The sequence below is a fragment of the Morus notabilis genome, unplaced genomic scaffold, assembly GCF_000414095.1.
Source record: "Morus notabilis unplaced genomic scaffold, ASM41409v2 Scaffold1633, whole genome shotgun sequence".
NCBI lineage: Eukaryota > Viridiplantae > Streptophyta > Magnoliopsida > Rosales > Moraceae > Morus > Morus notabilis.
Window position 1 is genome coordinate 81823 of NW_010357002.1, and position 21904 is coordinate 103726.

Consider the following 21904-nt stretch of genomic DNA (forward strand, 5'->3'; position numbering starts at 1 on the left):
AAGGAAGGCGCAAAGAATCCTCTCCGGAGAGACTTTTCCCATATTTACCTATGTTTCTAAGAGTTAAATAGAGTCATCACAATATTATTAAAAATGTAGAAAGAATTTCATTAAATTAAAGATAAAAAAATGCCATCTCATATCCAATCGTACAACAATTAGCATCATATTTGAATTTGAGTCGACACATTTTGCTCATTTTCATCTTTTTAGTACCGTATTCTGCCTAGCACATATACTTTATACGCTTTTTTACTTTTCAATCACAAAATATCAACTAAAAGTGAAAATTCAAGAAAAAAATAAACGTATCCATATATAATCAAGAAGTTAATATAGAACAATTGAATAATAATAGAATAATGCTAGTTTTACTGTTATTTTCTGTATTTATTATTTGATATGTGAACTTTAATAATATAATATAATATTATTTAAATTAAAAATAAAATAATAGAATTAACGGGTCATTCATTGCATGGAGAAAGTGACATAAAAGTAATTGTTACCAAAGAAACATAAAACACCCATAATCGATTGTTAGAATTGCTACCAATTGTTAGCAAATGAGTTAAAAAATTTTGAACAAAGTTTCATCATGAAAAAAGACTGGAAAATTTTATTTCAAAAGGTTGTTAATTTTTATACATATAATAAAATAAAATAAAAAAATCAAGGCATTTCCACGCATTTGTTAACACCGGCCAGCTATTAGACCAAAATTACAAATATATTTTCAAATAAAAGATTTAATTTGTTAAAATTAAAAATGCAGTGTCTAAATTATGAATTACCAATACATGCAGGGTGCAATTAACTCTTTTCTTTAGTTTGGTAAAAATAATTAAATACTGAGGGGTGTATTGCACGTGGTTCTCTTTTCCTTTTTTTTTTTTATTGAAAGTATCGCACGTGGTCTTACACCATTCAGTGACAGGCAGACGAGATTCGGAGAAAATCGACGACTTCGAACTTTAAGGCTGGTTTTTTGTCGTCACAGCGGCAGCAGAGAAGCCCGTGCAACCACGGGCCATCCACGACAAAAACGTGATCTCACTCGTTGCCTCCACACACGCGGCACCATCCCACGCCTCCTTTCCACGCCTCCTTTCTGTCCCCGTCACACTAAAAAAATCCACCAACTAAAAATTGTGTCACGTGGCGCATTTCCATTGGGTATGAAGTTTCAAAGTGGGACATGTCATCCCTTTCCCTTGTCCCCTTCAGAATCAAGATAATGCGGTCGTGGGGTCCACTAAATACCTAAGGTTGGTACAGTGTTTTATTATGGGCCTCGTTATTAGCAAGATTACAAAAGCGGTTAGTTTCCTCGAAGCACCTAAATATATACTTAGGACAAAGGCTTTAATGAATTTAAATATCAGGGAGAGAAAGAAAATGAAGGAAAAATAAAGAAACTTAATCATAAATTTATCATTTTTATGACTTTGATTTGCTTGTCGTTTAATACACAAAAGAGATTTTTTTTTTTTTTTTTGAAAATAGAGAGGAAATAAATTATGTTGATGCAAAAATTTGAAATTTGGGAAAGTTTAGATAGGGATATGGCTGAGCAGGACAACCATACACTGTGGATCGCCAAATTATGAGTTCATAATGTCGACATCTATTATTTGTAAGAAAAAAAAAAGAAACGAAATTATCATTTTAGTTGAAAGTCAAGGTAGTGTTTAATAATTTTAAGGTGTAATTACATTTTAACCATTTTTATTTCGTATATAGGTATGGTTCCCTAAAAATTTCACTTTCTTCTTCTTTTGTTTTCGTTTTGAAGATAAATTTACTTCACTCAAAAAATTCAGATTTTTGTTTTTTGCTTTTTTTCTTTTTTTTTTTGGAATTATAATAACTATAGTTAAAGAATTTCAATTTGTTTATTGTTTCCTTCAAAAAGAACAAGAAAAAAGAGTTTAGCATATGGCTGTTTTCTGGTTGAAACTAGCATCTGCGTTTGTCCTTTATTCATAAATACTGATTTAATTGTAAAAAGCCAAAAAAAAATAACAATAGAAATTAAGAATGGCTAAAACTTTTACAACTTTTAAATAATCTTTCAAAAAAAAAGAAAAAAGTTTTAAATAATCTTAATAAAGAAAAAGAACCCAATAATTAAAATTAAAATATGAAATAAAAAATAAAAAATAGCAAGTCGCTGTCATTGGAACCCGCGAGATCACGCCTACTAGTCCTGTCGTCACTATTGCATGTATAATGGAAGTCATATCGTTAATTTTAACAAAACAACACAAATTTTGACTTCGTAAATTTGTGTAAATATGTGATATTTTTAAAAAATTTTAATTATAGTAAAAAAAATTAAATGTGATATTTTTTAAAAAATTTTAACTGTAAAGATTAAAAATTAAAAATTTAAATAAGTGAAATAAATGAGATCTAAATTATTCCTCCAACTTATAGTCAAAATTAAAAAATCATTCCGTTCTGTACGTGTCATTCTTTGATTCGTAATGTTGTTGATAGAACATATCCAACTCTAGCTGATAATTTCATTTCGTTTTATTCTTTTTTTAATAAAAATGTAACGAAAAGGGTAAAGTGAAAGACTCGAATCATTTTCTTATCGCTATCTCTCCTGTTTGTATTCTAGTTCACTAAAATATATTCTATTCTTATTTGTTATTAGTGGTTTTTCAAAAAGGAAAAAAAAAAAAAAAAAAAAAAAAAAAAAAAAACTAAAACTAACCAGTTATTTTCTTTTCTCGTGTTGCCTCGTGTTAAAAATAATATTTAAAGCCTTGCCACTTGTCCACTAAAATTTTGTGTATTTATGCCACTGAGTTAAAAAAATTGTCGTCATTTTTTTGAACGAAAATTTGTCGTCATTTAGTCCTTTTAGTCACTCTTTTATATATAAAAAGAAAAAAAAGAAAAGATTTGAGTTCATGCACACTTTTTTGCTGTGAATATTAACGTGTTTTTTTTTATTGATACCTTTAAGACGTTTTTAAAGAAAAGAGAGAAATAGATGGTTTGTTATGGTTTTGTGTATGTCTATTATTTATATTATTTTAAATAATTAAGTGTTATTAAGTTTTTTTATTTTTTTATTTTTTTATTTAGTGAATGATAAATATTTTTTTAATAGAGTGACATACATATATTTTATTATCTTGAGTGGTATATTTGTTTTTTTTTTTCTAAAGTGCTTTAAGAACTATATTTTAAATGCATTTATAATAAATAATATTTTACTCTTTATTAATAGAAATTGTATTTTCGTTGTTGAATTAGTTTTTTAACGGTTTAATCTAATGTAAAAGTAGTTGTGTATAACGCATAATAAATTTTAAATACATATATGTATAAATTATTGTTGGAGAAAATAATCCAACAACTAACAACAAAAGCTTCTATGAATAAAATAAAGACAAATTTTCTAGTACGTTTAGTGTATTAAGGTTTCGTTCATTTCACCGATTCGAGTTTTCAGTTTTAAGATATCACAGTTAAAAGTTCTTATAAAATGTCACATCTAACTTTTCCTGTTACAGTTAAAAGCTCTAAAAAATGTCACATCTCAACTCGAATTAAAAAACTTAAATTCACAAAGCGAACGAAACTAAGGGCCTGTTTGATTCCGTTTTCGTTTCCGTTTTTCACGTTTTCCAAGAATCAAAAACTGAAAATGCTCCGAGGAAGCCGTTTGGCAGCATTTCTTGAAAAACAGAAAATGAAAACGTTTTTTACTTTATTCTTAAAAACTCAACAAAATTGAAAACGATTGAAAATCGTTTTCAATTTTCCATTTTCATTTTCTTAAAAACTCAATCAAAAAATCAACCAAATTCCTCTGCCTCCCCCCACAATCTTCTCTGACAACAAGCGTCTCCGACTGCGCCCCCCTCCCCCCACTCGTCTCCGTTGATTGATGAGGTAAGGAAATGGGTTGATTGTTTATTTAATATATTATTAGTTTAAATATTATTACATGTTTTTTAAAATTAAATTATCAAACGCAATTTTAGTTTTTTAAAATTGAAAACAATCTCAGAATAAAACTACTAAACGCATTTTCAGAAATGATTCTAAAATAAAAATAAAAATATTTTTGTTTTCATTTTCATACAAAAAATAAAAACGTTTTGGAACCAATTCTAAACGCACCCTAAATTTTTTTAAATATTAGATCTATTTTATGTGATTTTTATTAATTAACTAATATGTTAACGTTCTAAAAAAATATCTCTAAAATAAAAATACATGTTATACCATAAATGTCCCCAATTATTAAAGATCAAAAAATAAAAGACGGCTCTATAGAGAGAGAGAGAGAGAGAGAGAGAGAGAGAGAGAGAGGCCGTCTAGAGAGAGAGAGAGAGAGAGGGCGCGAGCGGGACTGACTGGCAGTTTTTTCTGGACTTCATCGTCCCTTTAACGATAAAGTTGGGACTTAGGAGTTAAACACTTCGGAGAAGAAGGATTTAAAACCAGACACAACAAAAGCTAAACACCACCAACCAAATCCAAAACCGAAACCTCAATTAACCCAAAAAATTAAGAAAGAAACTCCCAACAACTCAGGCGTGTTGTCGTCCAAAGCCATGGCGTCCCAAGACGAACGCAACAGACCGCTCTTACTCTCCTCATCCGACGACGACGAAGCGGCGTACGAGGCGAGCGAGAAGGTCCTGATCATCGGATCCGACGACGAACGGGACGGCGCCTCCTCCTCGTTGGCGTCGGCGGCGGCGTCGGCGGGAGAAACGCCGCCGTTTTCGTGGAAAAAGCTGTGGCTGTTCACGGGGCCGGGGTTCCTGATGAGCATAGCGTTTCTGGATCCGGGGAACCTGGAGGGCGATCTGCAGGCGGGGGCGATCGCGGGGTACTCGCTGCTGTGGCTGCTCATGTGGGCCACCGCCATGGGGTTGCTCGTCCAGCTCCTGGCAGCGCGGCTCGGCGTCGCGACGGGGCGGCACTTGTCGGAGCTCTGTCGGGAGGAGTACCCTAGGTGGGCCTCCATGGTGCTGTGGGTCATGGCTGAGCTGGCACTCATTGGGGCTGATATTCAGGAGGTCATTGGAAGTGCCATTGCCATTAAGATTCTGAGTAATGGGGCTTTGCCTCTCTGGTCTGGGGTCATTATCACCGCTTTGGATTGGTGGGTTTTTTTTTTATTTTTTAAGTTTAAGTTTAAGTTTAATTTTAATTTTTTTACCATTTTTAATCTACTTTCTTTTGGTTGTTGTATTTGCCTTGCTGTTTTAGTTGTGTGGTTTTGTTTATTGCCCGCGAAATTGGTTTTTGGTTTGATGTTGCTTTTGTCAAGTTTTCCGTTTGCAAAAATTTGTTTTTGTAGTTGAGGACGTTTTATTTCTTTTTAATAACGTTGAGTAAAAGAAGGGAACGGTCAGTTTTTCTGTGGAAAATGAATATATGGAAGGGCAGTTTTTTTTCATTTTTTATTCCGCAAATATGAGAAATTTGAAGTCTCTTCTTAAAATATATATATATATATATATATATATTAGTAAATAATAATAACAGATCTCTTAGACCATCCTAAGCAGTGAACATCTTAAAGGTAAAATTTTACCAATAAAAAAATAAGTTAATATTCGGATCTATGATTCAAAAATCAAATATGAGAATGAGATGTTCTTGGTCAATATTTATGCCCTTCTATACGTTTTAATTGCAACCAAAGCAAGTTGCTACTCTGTTTATTTCATAATCTTGTAGCATTGTGTTTGACATTCTTTTTATTGCTTTCTTGCAGTTTTATCTTTCTGTTTCTGGAGAATTACGGTGTGAGGAAATTAGAAGCAGTTTTTGCGGTTCTCATCGCGACAATGGCGCTCTCATTCGCTTGGATGTTTGGAGAAACTAAGCCGAGCGGCACAGAACTTCTTCTAGGTAACATATTCTGCTCAACTTGGAATCTCTTTTTATGTTCCCTTTTGCTGGTATTATGGAATAATTATGCTATAATATCTCAGTTTCTCACGCGTAATGCAATGTGAAAATGTTCTTTGTTCTTTTGGTAGGTGTTTTGATTCCAAAGCTTAGCTCCAAAACCATAAAGCAGGCTGTTGGAGTTGTAGGCTGCATCATTATGCCTCACAATGTGTTTCTGCATTCTGCTCTTGTACAGTCAAGAGAGATTGATCACACCAAGAAAGGAAGAGTCCAAGAAGCTCTAAATTACTATAGCATCGAGTCCACTGTCGCCCTTGTAGTTTCCTTCATTATCAATCTATTCGTGACGACGGTTTTCGCTAAAGGGTTTTATGGTACAGAACTTGCCAATAGTATTGGCCTTGTAAATGCAGGACAATATCTTCAAGAAAAGTATGGAGGAGGATTGTTTCCGATTTTGTACATCTGGGGTATTGGGTTATTAGCCGCCGGTCAGAGCAGCACTATTACCGGCACTTACGCCGGGCAGTTTATCATGGGGGGTTTTCTGAATTTGAGGTTGAAGAAATGGCTGAGGGCGTTGATTACTCGAAGTTTCGCAATTGTTCCAACAATGGTAGTTGCTCTTACCTTTGATACCTCAGAGGAGACACTAGATGAACTAAATGAGTGGCTTAATGTGCTCCAGTCAGTTCAGATTCCTTTTGCCCTTATTCCTTTGCTCTACTTAGTTTCAAAGGAGCAAATCATGGGGACTTTCAGGATTGGCCTTGTCCTTAAGGTATTTTTTCCCCCTCTTTTATCAGTTTCATTTCATTAAAATTATAGAATTGCAGGACTAAAGACGTTTCTGTTAGGACCCTAATTCTTGTGGAATATTGGAGTGAAATTTAAGCATGTGTACGAAACTGGCATTTTCATTGTTCATATGAAGCTTAGTTATCTATCTGGTATATTTTTATTTTGTGAAGCATGACGCGTCAGTTTTCAGCTCTTTAACAAATATAAGTCAATTATCTGATAATTAAATGCTCAACATGCTGTCCATGCCGTTTTCTTATTGCTCTAGTGGCCTACCCTTTTGCCATTAATTTATTTCTTCATATTTTATTCTCTATACAGACAGTGTCATGGACTGTGGCTGCCCTGGTGATACTTATCAACGGCTATCTTTTGCTCGATTTCTTCTCATCCGAAGTGGCCGGAGTGTTTTTCGGCACCATTGTGTGCACTTTTACCGCCGCGTATGTCGCATTCATCGTTTACCTCATCTCCCGAGGCCTTTCCTTTTCATGTTGGAGTGGCCTTCTGCAATCCAAGAGGATCACAGACACAGGAAACTGAGTGAACAGCTCAAACCAGTTTCAGTAACCTGACTATAATAACAATCAAATGGCTGAAGGGCTTGTGAACTAAAGATTCTCGGAGCTTTTTTCTGATTCAACATTCAGCCTCTCAGTTAAGCATACAGCTTCAAATTGCTTTTGGTTGTAGGGATTTGAGAGTAGTGGATCGAATCTCGATGATGTTTCGCTTTCTGTATGGTAGAGTTGGTTTTATAGTTTTTCTTCTGATGTATTTGTATATGGAGCAGAAAAAGGCAGACTAGGATACAATCTCAACATGCAGTTGAAAAATTCCATTGGCATAATTATGAAGTGGGATTTTCTTTCCCATCTTTCACTCCAATATGAAGTGGTGTGATTTCTTCACAACATTATAGCAATATTTATGCATTTGTGATTGACGTGGAATTTGTTTATTTGGCATGCACGAGAAACTGTTCTCTGCATTTTGATTGGGAAGTCTCAAACACCAAGCATTTCTCCACCAGGATCTTGGAAGAAAATATACCTATAATTTGATGAGATGTGTTTGCAATTGATCTTGTTAGACGGTTGCTTGTTTTTTTTTTTTTTTTTTTTTTTTTTTTTTTGGGTCAATGAAACTTAAAAGAAGAGACTGTTCTTATGACTTGTTTACTTGCCACAAAAGTCGTCTTCTTGATATCATGTTAGACTATTGCCTATCATAATTGGGTTGATAAACTCAAAGAGATAAGCATGAAAAGGCAAAAAAAGAAAGTAAAAGAAACTGATACGAAAAAAAATATAGTACTTTGATTTTCGGTTTTCTATATGTGATTATCCAGATTCGGTGGAAAGGCAAAGTCAAATAATAATAATATGTTTTTATTATCATAATTTGTTTTTAATTCCACGTGGTGAAAGGGCATGGGGTGACTCGGGTGGGTTTGGACTTTGGGAGGTCTTGGACTCGGGTGTAGTTATTTTTAAAAGTGCCTGATTTTTTATTTTTATTATTTATTTTTTATTATACAATCTGATATAATGTTGATGACCCAGTAGAGAGATAGACACACGCCTGAAGTTAGAAAATAGGAAGAAACCTCGGCAAACTAATTATTAGAACATTTAAAGCTCTAACTGAAGAAACTCCTCTAATTGAGATAGAGTTATGAGCTTTAAAGGAACAAATCACTAAACTCCATAAAAAAAAGGACATTAGCAACATGACATAGAGAAAACTCTAGCTAGACCAAGAAGTCCACACAATTGGGAAGCATACAAATGGCCTTAAGCCGATGATTGAAAACTACCATCAAACAGCAAAATAAAAGCGGCTCAGGTGGGAAACCACCGCCCTTATTACAAACATAGAAAAGTTGACACAAAAACTAGAGAAAACCGAGGAGATCAAACCTACATCGAAAATTTGAGAAGAACAGTTGAAACAAAACCGGAAAAAGCCTAAAAAATGGGCACCAAAAGCACTTGCCGGCGGCACATGGGGCACACGCGCCTCCACCGACCGACGGCTATTGACACACGCGCCGGAGCGCCTTCTTCGCCTCCCTCCTGCGATCTAGTTCTCGAAGTTTCAATGGGATCCCTAGGCGAACGTGCGCAAGATATAAGACAAAAGATTGGCGGCCTCTTCCCCCTTAAACGACTCCATTCCGCTGGCTATCCACACTTCCGTAAGAACGAAGCCGTCTCTACTAACTAGTGCAATTTTCCTGTCGAGATTTAGAGGTCAGCAGCTCAACAAAAAGCCAGACCACCGACCCCAGAACCCAAATTCTTGTGGAACTCTCAGACTTTCTCTCACTAACTTTCTCTCTCTATTCTTTGGATGTGTGAAGCATTGATTAATACCTTTTGAATAATATAGTTATTGGGCTAAAAGAATATTAATCAAGTATAAAGGGTAAAAATCTAGACTCATGTACTCTAAAAAAATATATGTCATATTTTCTCTTGTGTAAAGAAAATGTTTAATTCTTAGACATAGAGGCCGCACTATAATTTAGTGGTGAATAAGAGGATACCACATCTATAAAGTTAAAATTCCAAATATTTCATTCTTATCGAAAATTTAAACCCTAATTTCCACATAAAAGATGATATGGGTGAATAACTAAATTTTAAAGGCGATATAATCATTCTTATTTACACTATAATTTAGCATTAAATAAAATGAGAATTTCGATTGTGGGCACATCAAACATTATTTTTATAATAAGATAAGTCATTGATATAATTGCAAAATGATAGACAAATTGTCCTTAAGCAAAGACCTTATTTTCGCAACACTATCACAAACTCACACAATCTATTAATCATATAGGTTGTGTTTGGAGTTGTTTTTGTTTTTATTTTTCACATTTTTCGAGAAAAAAAAAATGAAAATGGGAGAGAAACGACGTTTGACACAATTAAAGACAAAAAACTGAAATGGAAACGATTTTTTGTTTTAGTATAAAATGGGAGAGAAATGAAAAATGACTTTTTGTCGTTTTTCATTTTTTATTTTCATTTTCCCCTCTCTCGAGTAGAAAGAGAGAGAGACATTAATGAATTTTTTTATACTGAAAATAATCTTTTGGTAAAACTACCAAATGCATTTTAAAAAATGATTTCTGTCTGAGATTAAAAATATTTTCATTTCTATTTTCATACAATAAACAAAATTATTTTGGAACAAGTTCCAAACACACCCATAGAGATTTTAATACAAGGATTATAGGTAAAAAAAAAATCTTTTCACAATTAAGTTGGAATTTAAGTTTTCAACTCAAATTAATAACAAGAGCTTGAAACCCCTCTTTCTTTTTTTTTTTTTTCCTGAGGGAAAAAACATAAAAATTTGAGTTTAAACTCTCGTTGAATAGTATTTTCTCTCTTATATCTAAACTTTCAAATGTCATTAACTTTGTTGTTCTAATTGATACAATTTCTTTTTATGCATTCAGCGCGAAAGAGACTAACAAAATTCCATCTATACACCCCATTAAAATCTATCATCGTCAGAGTTTTAATAAAACTACAATTCAAATATAGATTAAATTTTTTTTCTCAGTTCAAATTACAATTTTTTACTTGTTTAAACCCTAATTGGAATTGATAATTCCAATTCGAACGGCAATTCCAATTCCAGTTTTTTCTCAAAATAAAAGTATTTGATATGATGATTCGTATTATTATTTGAATCATGATTCGTAACTCATTACAGCATTTTTTTTTTTAAATATACATAAATTAAAAATAATTCTAAGTCATTATTCTGAATCCGTAAATTAAACATCCATAAAATTTAAATCACCTATTTCAAACCCATGAAAAGCACTGAATCAAAGTCATCATAACCGTTGCACACCCATTCATGACAGCCCACCGCTTGATTGGTAAAGCCTAGAGTCGGTTCAAACCAGACCAAATTTACACACGTGTCAACAACAGAGCGGAGTCTTTCTTAGGGCTCGTTTTAGCAGTACAAAAACAAGCGCGAGAACTCTAATACTGTACAGATCACCCGCACAGTCCTTTTATCAGGAAAAAAAGGGTCCTTTTATCAGAAAAACTGGGATTTAATTTCAAGTCTTTCCCTTTCGTTTCGCAGCATCTGCACCGAAACCTCTGTAAATTCTAGGGTTTTTATTCTCTCACCTCAAAATTTGTTTTTGGCGGTACGTAGACCATTACTCTCTTTATATCTCCATTTTCTTAAATTCTATGTGTGTTTTTCTTCTTCTTTTATTTTCCCTCATGTTTTCATGTTATTCTTTTCTCTTTTTCGAATGGTTTAAACGAAATTTCTTTAGGTTCAGGGAAAAACTGGGTTTAAAAGTTTATTTGATCCTGGGAATGCCTGAAAAAAGAAGTGTAATGTTGAAAAGTCATTGGAATCAATTGGGTGTGAAAGATTCATTTAAAAATGAGGTTACTTAAAATTAATTTTGTCAACAATCGGAGAATAGAATGAAGCCACAAGATTCAGGGTGAACAAGTAAAGAAAGGAAGAAAGGAACAATGAAAAAGAAAAAAGAAACGAGTTCAGTAATTGGGTTTTTAATTTTTGGGTTTATTAGAGAATAAGGGATTTAGGGTGAACATATAAAGAAAGGAAGAAAGAAAAAGTGGAAAAGAAAAGAAACGAATTTAGCAATTGTTCTTTTTTTTTTTTTTTGGTAAAGAATCATGGTTAAAAAGTAAAGAAAGGAACAAAGCAAACTGCAAAAGAAAATAAAGAAACGAGTTCAGTAATTGGTTTTTTTTTCCTTCCATTTTTTGGTTTATGGTTGGAATTTCTTTATTTACTTAAATTAGTTTTTTATTGTTAGTTGTTACTATGGTTATTGTTTTCTCTCTGTGGTTGCAGTCCTGTGTTTTCTAGAGGTTTTTCTGTTTTGTTTTTTAAAATGTTCATTCAGTGTAAATTGTTGAACTATTTGCTATCTGGGACCTTTGAATCTACAAATTTTTAGATTTTCACCTACCCATTAGAGCCAGGTTTCGATTCTTTCCAGACTCCTTTGGTGTGATATGATAAACTTCTATCTCTTTCTGTTTGAATTTTTACTTACTTTTCCCAATCACGTTTTGTAGGATTTATAAAAGAGTTTCGTTTGCCATTTCTAATGGCTGAGATAGAGCAAGTTGTGGCTGGTAATGTGGAATCCTCTCTAATAGAACAGCTTAGTAAGGCAATTCATCAACTGGAAGCTCATAAGAATGCTTCTGAGGAGAGGGTTCAGTGGATGGAAATTGAGGAGCACTTTCGCAACCTTGAGATGACGTTGAAGTTGACACTCGAAGGGCTTGAAACTAAGGAGAAGGAGTTTAAGGAGAAAGAAGCCACAACCCATAACTTGCTCGCGGAGAGAGAAGCAGCTGTTGCAGCTAAAGAGCAAGATATGTTGGATCGAGTGCAGGAGCTGAAAGATGCTGTTGTTGGTGCCATTGCGGATGCGCGAGCGAATCACCAATATACAGTTGCAGAGTCGATTGCGGATGGAAATAACAGAGATAGCAAGGTAAGCAGCTCTGTTGGTGATAGAAATTCTCCAGAGGAGCGTTCTCCTCGTAAAAAATCGGGTGAAAATGCTGAAGGCGTGGCTGTTGAGGTTAAGCCACGCCCAGAACTTGTAGAATTTTGCAAGCTGATGGATGCCAAAGGGCTACTAAATTATACCATGGAGAATCATAAAAAAATTAATGTCATTTGTGATGAACTTTCTATTGCACTAGGAACTGCAAGTGAACCGGCCCGTTTGGTGCTGGATTCACTGGAGGGGTTTTACCCTCCTGATGAAACTAATGAACCGGGGGATAAATGTGCCACTGCCCTTCAGGGCAAGCGTAAATGTTGTGTCGTGTTAACGGAGGCCATGGCTGCCTTATTGGCAAGGGTCGAGTCTGACCCAGGTTCTGATCAACTTTTGAACCCTGAGACCAAGCAGCAAGCTAAAACAATTGCTGATGAGTGGAAGCCTAAGTTGGCTAGTTCAGGCACTGATGCTGCCAATGGAGTATCATTGGAAGCAGAGGCATTCTTGCGGCTCCTCGCAACCTTTAGGATTGCTTCAGAGTTTGATGAAGAAGAACTCTGCAAGCTTTTTCTTGCAGTTGCTCAATGTAGGCAAGCACCTGAGCTCTGCCGCTCTCTTGGGTTAACACACAAAGTGCCAGGTTGGTGTTCTTTCAATTAACTGACCTGATGGAGTCTTGGAGGCTGAACCGTGACTTTAGGTTTTGGTAGCGTATTATATAGTTTGAGAAGTAGAGGCTCATGAAAGATTTGTTGTTGCCTTGGGGACAGTTCCTTTTCGTCCCGAATTAAATGAACTATATTTCTTTATGAAGCAAGAAGGTGTTGAAGCTTAAATTTCTCTGCAGGGCTTATTGAATCGCTTGTCAACAGTGGGAAACAAATTGATGCTGTACGATTTATTCAAGCCTTCCAACTTACTGAAAGATTCCCTCCTGTGCCACTCCTGAAGACTTATTTGAAAGACTTGAGGAGAAATTCGCAAGGGAAGGGTGAGAACACGGGTGATGCCGTGGGTGCTCAGGTACATCTCGGTTTGATTAGGTGAAAAGAAATTTGTCAAATGGAATTCTATATTTATGAAATCCTTTTCAATTGCAGGGCGATGTCAACACACGAGAACTTGCCGCACTGAAGGCTGTAATCAGGTGTGTTGAAGAGCACAAGCTTGAGGCCGACTACCCACTCGATTCACTTCATAAAAGGGTTGCTCAACTGGATAGATCCCAAGCTGATAAGAGGAAAAGGAGCGGAGATGCTGGTAAACTCCAACATACGAAGAAACAGAAATCCAACAGAAGATTCGCGGGACATCAGCGTGGACCTGGTTTTACTGCTGCATTAGCTCCTTCCGCTGCTAGGCACGGCCCTCCCATCTATGGTGAGAGGGTGGCGCCTGCGGGAATTCCTGAAAGATATCATTATGGCGATCCACACGGCTATGATTCTCGAGTTCCCCATCAGCCTGCGTTATACTACCATCCCCAAGATGACAGGGTTCCACCAGTCCCATTCAATTCTGCTCCACCAAATTATGGAGGTTACGCAGGCGGCGGTTTGCAGCCTTCACACCACCAGCCATATATGTAGTAATCCATGTATGCTAGTATTTTTGGAAAGCCAATGTAGCAATTATGTGGGGCAAAAATCGTTGAAATATTCATTTAGCTTGCTGCATATTTCATTTTCTTTCCCGTGTGATCTTTTTAACAAAAGGCTTCTATGGTGAAATGCGCATGGACATAGTTATGCTAATTTTTGTTTTTTTTTTTTTGTTTTCCCTATTGAAAAGGATATATTAGAGCCTCTTTAGTTCGTTATTTTGAGTTTTTAATTCAACTTGAAATGTGACTTTATGTTAGAATTTTTTATTATAACAAAAAAGTTAAATGTAACTGTTTCTGAGAGTTTTTTACTATAATAAAATTTAAATTTTAAATTTTAATTGGTGAAATAAATGAGATTTTAGTGTAATCCCGTCCCTTCATCTATCATCGAAATTCAAGGGTATATTGACTCAATTCATTAAAAAATTCACACCATCACAATTCCATTGTCGCACAATTTATTAACAGAGCATGGACCTTAAAGTGGGGCTTTAGGAATATTGAACTATGATAGAAGCAGAAAGATCATCTTAGGCTTAACTATGGTACTTTGTTGTCTGCATTAGATGATTCACTTGTTAAAAGTTCAGTTTCTTCTTTTTTTTTTTTTTTTTTTTTTTTTTTTTTTTTTGTGGTTAAGAGTCAAATTGCGTACGATGGAACCATGTATAGGTATTTCACAGTTGGATTACATCATAATCCTATTTAATTAAGAAAATATGTTTTATTTAATAAAATTAGTGAAAACCCCATAGTTAAAACCTGTGCTTTAATACATGTAGAAAAAAATGTGCTTAATTTTACTGATAAAGAGTTTTTTCATAACGAATCGTGGAGGTTTATATATATAGGCAAGGTCTTTAATCCGGCGGTTACTGTTTGCCGGACTAAAATGACAGATGTATAATTCTGTCATTTTCGTATATATTTATATATAAGGTGCGTATATTTACATATAAAGATGTATATGTTAAGTTATAAGAAACGACAATGTATATTAATCCTCAAAATATGTATTTTTTATAGCAATTAAGTGAACACATAGCATAAAAATATGTATATTGACTGATTTGTTGTATTTCATGTTAATGAACGTAAGCGACAATGTATATAGCGAAATATGCTTTTAGTATCTTGTGTTCTTGATAATATTAAAATGACACCTCAACATTTTTAAAAATATATTCTTGGTACTCTGAAGTTGATTTTTAAGATGTAAAATGACCTTAGTACTCTTTTACTTAATCAAAATCTAATAAATCTAGAAAAAAAATCATGAACTTTTTATTTTATTATTTTCCTTTAAATATTTTAATGTCTTAAAATATTTTCATTTTTTTAAGAAACTAGTAAAAGTAGGCACGTGCAATTGCATGAATTTGACTGTTATATTTATTGTCTATTAGAAAATAATTTTATGATGTAAACAAATAAGTTCTAACTAATCGTCATACTCTATTATTTTTCTTAACATTTAGACCGCACAGCTTATTTTGATGGGGTGAGTTTTGTAGATTCAGAAGCCACGTTCAGAACGTAATTCAAATATTATTTAATTTGATCACTTTTTTTAAGCTCTAAGTAAGAGAAAACAGTAGATAACAAATAAGTAAAAAGTACAAAAAGTGAAGAACATAGAAGGAAACACAAATTAAACTGTTTTTTCTTAAGACTTAAGTAAGATAAAACAATAGATAACAAGTAGATTAAAAATACAAAAAAATTGATAAGGGCATAAATAGAAACACAAAACTAGTAAATTAGTTTTAGGTATCAAAAAGATATTTTAAAAAGATTAAAATACTGTTTTAATATTATTAAAAATACAAAATCTTAAGAGCATATTTCGATATAATATAAAATATCAAAATTTACATTTTTATTTATATTTTATATTCTAAAATTAATATATGATTTTTAGGAATTAATGCAACAAGCAGCACTATTTTTTTTATGAATATTATATTTTTTATGATTTTCTTTATTTTTCGTCTTTAAAAAATAAAATAAAATAAAAACGACATCAAAAAATAATGAAATTTTGCAGACACAATCCTTACATTTTTCTAGACATGTCAGAAAAAATTGACAAAAAAAGTAAAACCTGTCAAAAAGCCGCCGCCTCGCGTAGTGGGGCGCGCCAGGGGCCAGCTCAGGGGCCGGGATGGGTAAAAAATGTACAGTTTTATTTATTTTTTACATTCTAAAATTAATATATGATTTTTAGCAATTAATGCAATAAGTGGCACATTTTTTTGATGAATATTCTATTTTTTATGATTTTCTTTATTTTTCATCTTTAAAAAATAAAATAAAATAAAAACGACGTCAAAAAATAATGAAATTTTACATACACGATCCTTACATTTTTCGCCTACTGTAAAACTGTAAAAGCTGCTGCTTTTACTGAGCTCTTTCCCCCTCCATAAACGATTAAGCCTCACTCTTTTTTTTCGCTAATCAAGCCTCTCTTTGTTTTGTTCAAAAAAAGAGCTTTTTTTTTTAATTGGGTTTCACATTTTTTTAATATATTTTTTCCCTGCAGCCATCTCTCTTGTCTCTCACATCATCCCTTGTCTCTCACATATACACGTGGCCACCAACCTCACTCTTCCTTCTCCCTTTTCTCTTCATTCAACACATGACCAATAAAAGCTGTCACTTGCAGTGTACGAAAGCTAGCACCTGTGAATGCTTTTGCAAGGATGTGATGAATCTCACCCATCCATTTTCATCAACGGCTGAAAGTCACTTACCGAATAAGTCAGGTAAATAATTACTGCCGGACTGAAGACATTTCCATATATATATATATAAATATAATTTTTAAGGCCTGGCCTATTAAAGAATTCTCCTTTGTTCTCCGCAATTTTTTTTTTTTTTTTTTTTTGATAATTCCGAACAGTGAGAAGCAAATTATGTTCGCAACTTGTAATTGAAAAGCAAAAAGGTATTTGCCAGCAGTTCAGCACGCATAGAACCGTTATTTCCGGTAAAAACATTGTAAAAAGGGAAAGGCATCCAGCCATCTCGTACGCATCTGTATCTCAAAACGACGTCAGATGACCTACCATCGTCCGTCGATCTCTATTAGGTAAAATTTCCCTTCTTTCCTTCTTCGTTTCATTTTTTTTTTTTTTTTTTTTGGAAATAATAGTTATAAGACGTTGACACCAAACTGGCAAACTCCAACTGCGATTGCACCATCTTAACTTCAAAATGAAAAAAAAGGAAAAAAAAAAATCATATTTGAATTAAATTATAATATCCGTCCAATATTAAATAAGAAAAAATAAATATAAATATTTCTCATTCGCTGACTTGCCTCTTCCTCTCTCTGTGTATCGCAAGCTTCCTTCGAGTTGAAGAGAGACCTCTTCTCTTCTCTTTCCTTTCACCCGCATTAAACTCCGCCATTATTCCCTTTCCTTCTCGATCTGCATCGCTGACCTCGATTCTCCCGAGCCACTGACTCAGCGGCCATGGCTCCGGGTCGACTCGCCTCCACCGCCTTCCTCCTAATCGTATCTTCCTTCTTCCTCCTCCTTCGACTCGCTCGAGTCTCCGCCGCCCCGCTCCTCCTCCGGCCGCCGCACGCCCAGGCGCGCCCCGCCTTTCTGTTGCCTCTCCACCGCGATTTTTATAAAACGTCGTCGTCGTCGTCGTCGTCTTCCTCGGATTTGCGTCGCCACCTCCAGAGATCCCCCGCCGAAGTCCGCCCCAGTGCTCGCATGAGCCTCCACGACGACCTCCTTCTCAACGGGTGAGCGCATTCTTCTCTTCCTCTTTGAAAATGTCCGACAAAAATGGAACTTTCGGTTTAGGATTTGACATTGGAACTTTTTTGGTTGTGAAGGTATTACACTACGCGGCTCTGGATCGGGACGCCGCCTCAGAGATTTGCGCTCATTGTCGATACCGGAAGCTCTGTCACCTACGTCCCCTGTTCCACTTGCGATCAGTGTGGCAAGCACCAGGTGATTTCTTTTTTTTTTTAATCTTTAAAAAAAAAAAAAAAAAAAAAACATTGAATTTTGAAAGTTTTGGATCTTTCGTATTTCCTGTTCATATCTTGTTTTCGAATTAGGAATTACAAGCACAAATGAAAATTTTCAAATGGCTACTGCTAGATTTTGAGCATTCTTGTTTGCCAATTTCCAAATTGTGTATAGACAATAATCGAATTTCTTTTTATTATGGGTGTGTGTGTTTTAATCTAATTTGTGCAATTGTGTTGAATTGGTTGTTTACCAGGATCCCAGGTTTGATCCAGAACTGTCAAGTACTTATCAACCTGTTAAATGCAATATAGATTGCACTTGTGACAATGACCAGGTGCAATGTATTTATGAGAGGCAGTATGCCGAGATGAGTACTAGTAGCGGCGTGCTCAGCGATGATTTATTGTCTTTTGGCAATCAGAGTGAACTTGCTCCGCAGCGTGCTATTTTCGGTTGTGAAAACATGGAAACTGGTGACCTTTACAGTCAGCATGCCGATGGCATAATGGGGTTGGGACGGGGCGATCTGAGTGTTGTGGACCAGCTTGTGGATAAGGGTGTGATCAGTGATTCATTCTCGTTGTGTTATGGTGGAATGGATATTGGTGGGGGTGCCATGGTTCTTGGTGGCATCTCTCCTCCCTCTGGCATGGTCTTTGCCAATTCTGATGCTGTTCGTAGGTGTGTATTTTTATAGACAGTTGCTTAGTCTAGATAAAAATGTCGCTTTGCAATTACCTAACAAATACAATTGATACTTCTTACGCATTCACTCTAGTTTCGGGCTGGCAACAGTCCTTATTACAACGTCGATTTGAAGGAGATTCATGTTGCGGGCAAGAAATTGGCTTTGAACCCAATGGTTTTTGATGGAAAACATGGAACTGTCCTGGACAGCGGTACCACATATGCTTACCTACCGGAAACAGCATTTCTAGCGTTTAAGACTGCGGTAAGTTTTTTCTTTTTTCTTTTTTTGCTAGTCACGGTCAGCTTTTATTTGTGACTGCATTTTTTTTCCTTCTTAATTGTCTTTGGAATAACTGCAGCTTATGTTATAACTAAGACCTATAGATACTTACCGTTGCTTCTCTCTATTGTGTGTATTCCACTTATATGGTCGAGTGAAATTCGTTGATACAGTTACCTTGTGTTCCTCAGTAATGTTATTAGTAAAGGGTCTCAGTTGAAGGTTTGATTAATTTTCATTGAGAAGGAAACACAATTCCAAGTCAAATCGTTGCATATAGACGACAAGCCATAAGATCTCTCATTTTATTCTTTTTTCTTTCCTTCTCGCCCGTCTCCCACGTGCAGATTATGAAGGAACTTCAGTCGCTTAGGCAGATCCGTGGCCCTGACCCAAACTATAATGATATCTGTTTTTCTGGTGCTGAAAGGTATTATTATAAATGACAGATTTTATAATTCTGCTGAAAATTATTCCAAGTATAAAAGAAGACTTCTCTGCAAATTGTTATTCTATCTCCATGTTGAGATTAATGGTCTAGCCAATTTTTTTCAGCGATGTCTCCCAACTGTCAAAATCATTTCCCATGGTAGATATGGTATTTGGCAATGGACAAAAACTGTCGCTATCTCCTGAAAACTACTTGTTCCAGGTAATTTAATAGACGTTTATTTTTAATCAAGTTGATTTACTTCTTTTTATAATTTTTTTATAATTATCATTGATTTATTTTACTATACAATAACTCTGCAGAAATATTTTGCAAATTTGATCTGATACTCGATAAAATGGAACTGTTCTTGTAATTTTTCATTGCTCATTTTATATCCACATATTGATCGTTCTTTTCTCTTTTCTGATTTCATTTTTATGGTTATTTGTTGTTGTAAAGCATTCAAAGGTGCGTGGTGCATATTGCTTGGGTATTTTTCAGAATGGAAGGGATCCAACCACTCTTCTAGGAGGTATATTATGCTTTAAAAAGATGTCTTTGATTCTTTTTAAGAACATTATTTTTTTATTGAAACAAAATTTGCTTTCTACTTCTGGAGCACTGACCTTTTCTGCCATTTAAGGATCTATTATTCTATTTTGGGAAATTTTCTATAAATATGAAGCTCCCAGCCTGTACTTTTAGCAATACTATTGGTTGACTTTTTTAATGCGATTTACCGCTTTATACTAGGAATTATTGTTCGGAATACTCTTGTCATGTATGATCGTGAGCATTCAAAGATTGGGTTCTGGGAAACAAATTGTTCTGAGTTATGGGAAAGGCTTCGCATATCTGATTCCCCTCCACCAATGTCTCCAGCTTTCGATGAGAATAATCTTACTCGTGAAGTGCCACCTACAATAGCACCCAATGAAGCACCTGATTATGTTCTTCCAGGTTCGTCAGCTGCAAACTTTGTATTCTGTATTTGCTTCTTACCAGTGCATGTAGATGGCATTCTGAGTCTTCCCATATTTTGTATATATATGTATGTATTGAATGAGGTACAAACTTATCTGAGACAGATTAACTGTAAAAATAGAGTTCTATAAACTCTTTGGCAATAGCGATGAAATAAAATGATATATGTGGATAATTCTCTTCCTAGTTCCAAGTCAAAATGCTTCATAAATCTGGAAATATCTATTTGAATATTGATATATTGCAATGCCACTTTAACTTTTATCTTCAATTATTGGGATATACATTGCGTTCCCAGTTTGATGGAGATTTTCTTCAGTTATTATAATCTTCCTCTAATCTTTTTGCACAGAGGATCGCCAAATTGGACAAATAAGATTCCAGTTATCATTCAACATTAGTCACAATGATCTAAAGCCTCATATCACAGAACTGGCTGGATACATAGCTCCCGAATTACATGTTAATGTTTCACAGGTTAGCTGAACACCTTATGGATGTTCATAATCGGCGTTAATGTCAATGACCTACTGATTGTCTGCTAAAAACTAAATTCCTGAGATACCTTTTTATTTATTTATTTATTATTATTATTTTTTAATCTTTTTACAGTCAACTATTATTTGATAAAAGTCTCCTGTAATTTTCCAATAATCTTGAGTGAATAATTTTAGGTCCGCTTATTGAATTTTACTTCGAAAGGAAATCATTCCCTTATTGCATGGAGCATAGTCCCAGCAGTGTCCGCTGGCTCCATCTCTGATACAACTGCAACCGTAAGTTAATCTTTGGAATAACCCCCCATCAAAAAAATAAAACAAAAAAAGAAAAAAGCAAATTGTAACTTTTTGTAATGCAGAAGATTACAACTGTTTTGTTGATAATCTTGTTCTGCCTGCAGAGTATAATTGCCCGGCTTGCTGAACATGGTATGCAGCTTCCTGGTACCTTTTCCAACTATGAGTTGGTCGGATGGGATGTTGTACCGAAGGAAAAAAGGTAAGTTGACGCATTTCACCAACGGATCCTTTTATTTTGTACCAGAATCAGGTTACAATTTCTTTTGTGAACACATAAACTCAAGCATCTCCTACTCTTGCATTTTTTATATTTTTATTTTTTTTTATCATACAGGAAATGGTGGCATCAAGGATATTTGGTGGCCATTTTAGCAAGTTTTGTTACTCTAATCATTAGTTTATCAGCTTTTGGGATGTGGTTTATTTGGAGACGCCGGCGAGAAGCCCTCAATGCATATAAGCCAGTCAATGCAGTGGTCCCGGAGCAAGAACTTCAACCACTGTAAACTTTGGAGCTATTTTTGCTTTTTGAGCATGCTGGAGAGTATATCTTTATTTGCATTTTTTGGCTCACAAACGAATATGGCAGTTAATTAATTGAACCAGTATTCTTGTTCAGTAAAAGTGAATTATTCTTTTACATTGCTCTGAATGCTTTTTTAAAAAAACCCAGATAGGAGATGCCCTAGAAAGAGTACTCACATTTTGGATATGTGAGCATAACCAAATATGTATGTGAATATTGTAACATACGGGTCCAATAAAGGCTTGATTTTATGTATCCATAGTTTGGTGTTTTCCTTCGCCAGTGGATATCTTGAGAGAGTACTTGTACTGAAGCCCTTGGCTCTTGTTGCCAT

The 21904-nt window shown here is 34.8% G+C and overlaps 3 protein-coding genes across 3 annotated transcripts; all 3 read left to right on the forward strand.

The window, feature by feature from the left end:
• The first annotated feature begins 4310 nt into the window (after window positions 1-4310).
• On the forward strand, window positions 4311-7652 carry LOC21392744 (metal transporter Nramp3). The gene is made up of 4 exons (XM_010088976.2): window positions 4311-5140; window positions 5759-5895; window positions 6027-6679; window positions 7021-7652. Exons 1-4 carry the CDS (start codon window positions 4584-4586, stop codon window positions 7240-7242), a joined length of 1569 nt encoding a protein of 522 aa, XP_010087278.1. The 5' UTR covers window positions 4311-4583; the 3' UTR covers window positions 7243-7652.
• A 3093-nt stretch (window positions 7653-10745) lies between these two features.
• LOC21392745 (FRIGIDA-like protein 3) lies at window positions 10746-14049 on the forward strand. The gene is made up of 4 exons (XM_010088977.2): window positions 10746-10888; window positions 11808-12890; window positions 13098-13273; window positions 13351-14049. The coding sequence occupies exons 2-4, from the start codon at window positions 11840-11842 to the stop codon at window positions 13837-13839; spliced, it is 1716 nt and encodes a 571-aa protein (XP_010087279.1). The 5' UTR covers window positions 10746-10888; window positions 11808-11839; the 3' UTR covers window positions 13840-14049.
• A 3107-nt stretch (window positions 14050-17156) lies between these two features.
• Window positions 17157-21904, forward strand: LOC21392746 (aspartic proteinase-like protein 2). The gene is made up of 12 exons (XM_010088978.2): window positions 17157-17619; window positions 17713-17833; window positions 18111-18538; window positions 18653-18809; window positions 19175-19257; window positions 19383-19479; window positions 19720-19792; window positions 20014-20220; window positions 20597-20721; window positions 20919-21020; window positions 21146-21243; window positions 21379-21904. Exons 1-12 carry the CDS (start codon window positions 17339-17341, stop codon window positions 21548-21550), a joined length of 1944 nt encoding a protein of 647 aa, XP_010087280.1. The 5' UTR covers window positions 17157-17338; the 3' UTR covers window positions 21551-21904.

Coding starts and splice junctions, on each gene's coding strand:
- LOC21392744 (XM_010088976.2), top strand. CDS start 4,584: ATGGCGTCCCAAGACGAACGCAACAGACCGCTCTTACTCTCCTCATCC. Junction 5,141..5,758: donor ATTATCACCGCTTTGGATTG/GTGGGTTTTTTT, acceptor GCTTTCTTGCAG/TTTTATCTTTCTGTTTCTGG. Junction 6,680..7,020: donor GGATTGGCCTTGTCCTTAAG/GTATTTTTTCCC, acceptor TTCTCTATACAG/ACAGTGTCATGGACTGTGGC.
- LOC21392745 (XM_010088977.2), top strand. CDS start 11,840: ATGGCTGAGATAGAGCAAGTTGTGGCTGGTAATGTGGAATCCTCTCTA. Junction 12,891..13,097: donor GTTAACACACAAAGTGCCAG/GTTGGTGTTCTT, acceptor ATTTCTCTGCAG/GGCTTATTGAATCGCTTGTC. Junction 13,274..13,350: donor GTGATGCCGTGGGTGCTCAG/GTACATCTCGGT, acceptor TTTCAATTGCAG/GGCGATGTCAACACACGAGA.
- LOC21392746 (XM_010088978.2), top strand. CDS start 17,339: ATGGCTCCGGGTCGACTCGCCTCCACCGCCTTCCTCCTAATCGTATCT. Junction 19,480..19,719: donor CTGAAAACTACTTGTTCCAG/GTAATTTAATAG, acceptor GTTGTTGTAAAG/CATTCAAAGGTGCGTGGTGC. Junction 20,722..20,918: donor TACATGTTAATGTTTCACAG/GTTAGCTGAACA, acceptor GAATAATTTTAG/GTCCGCTTATTGAATTTTAC.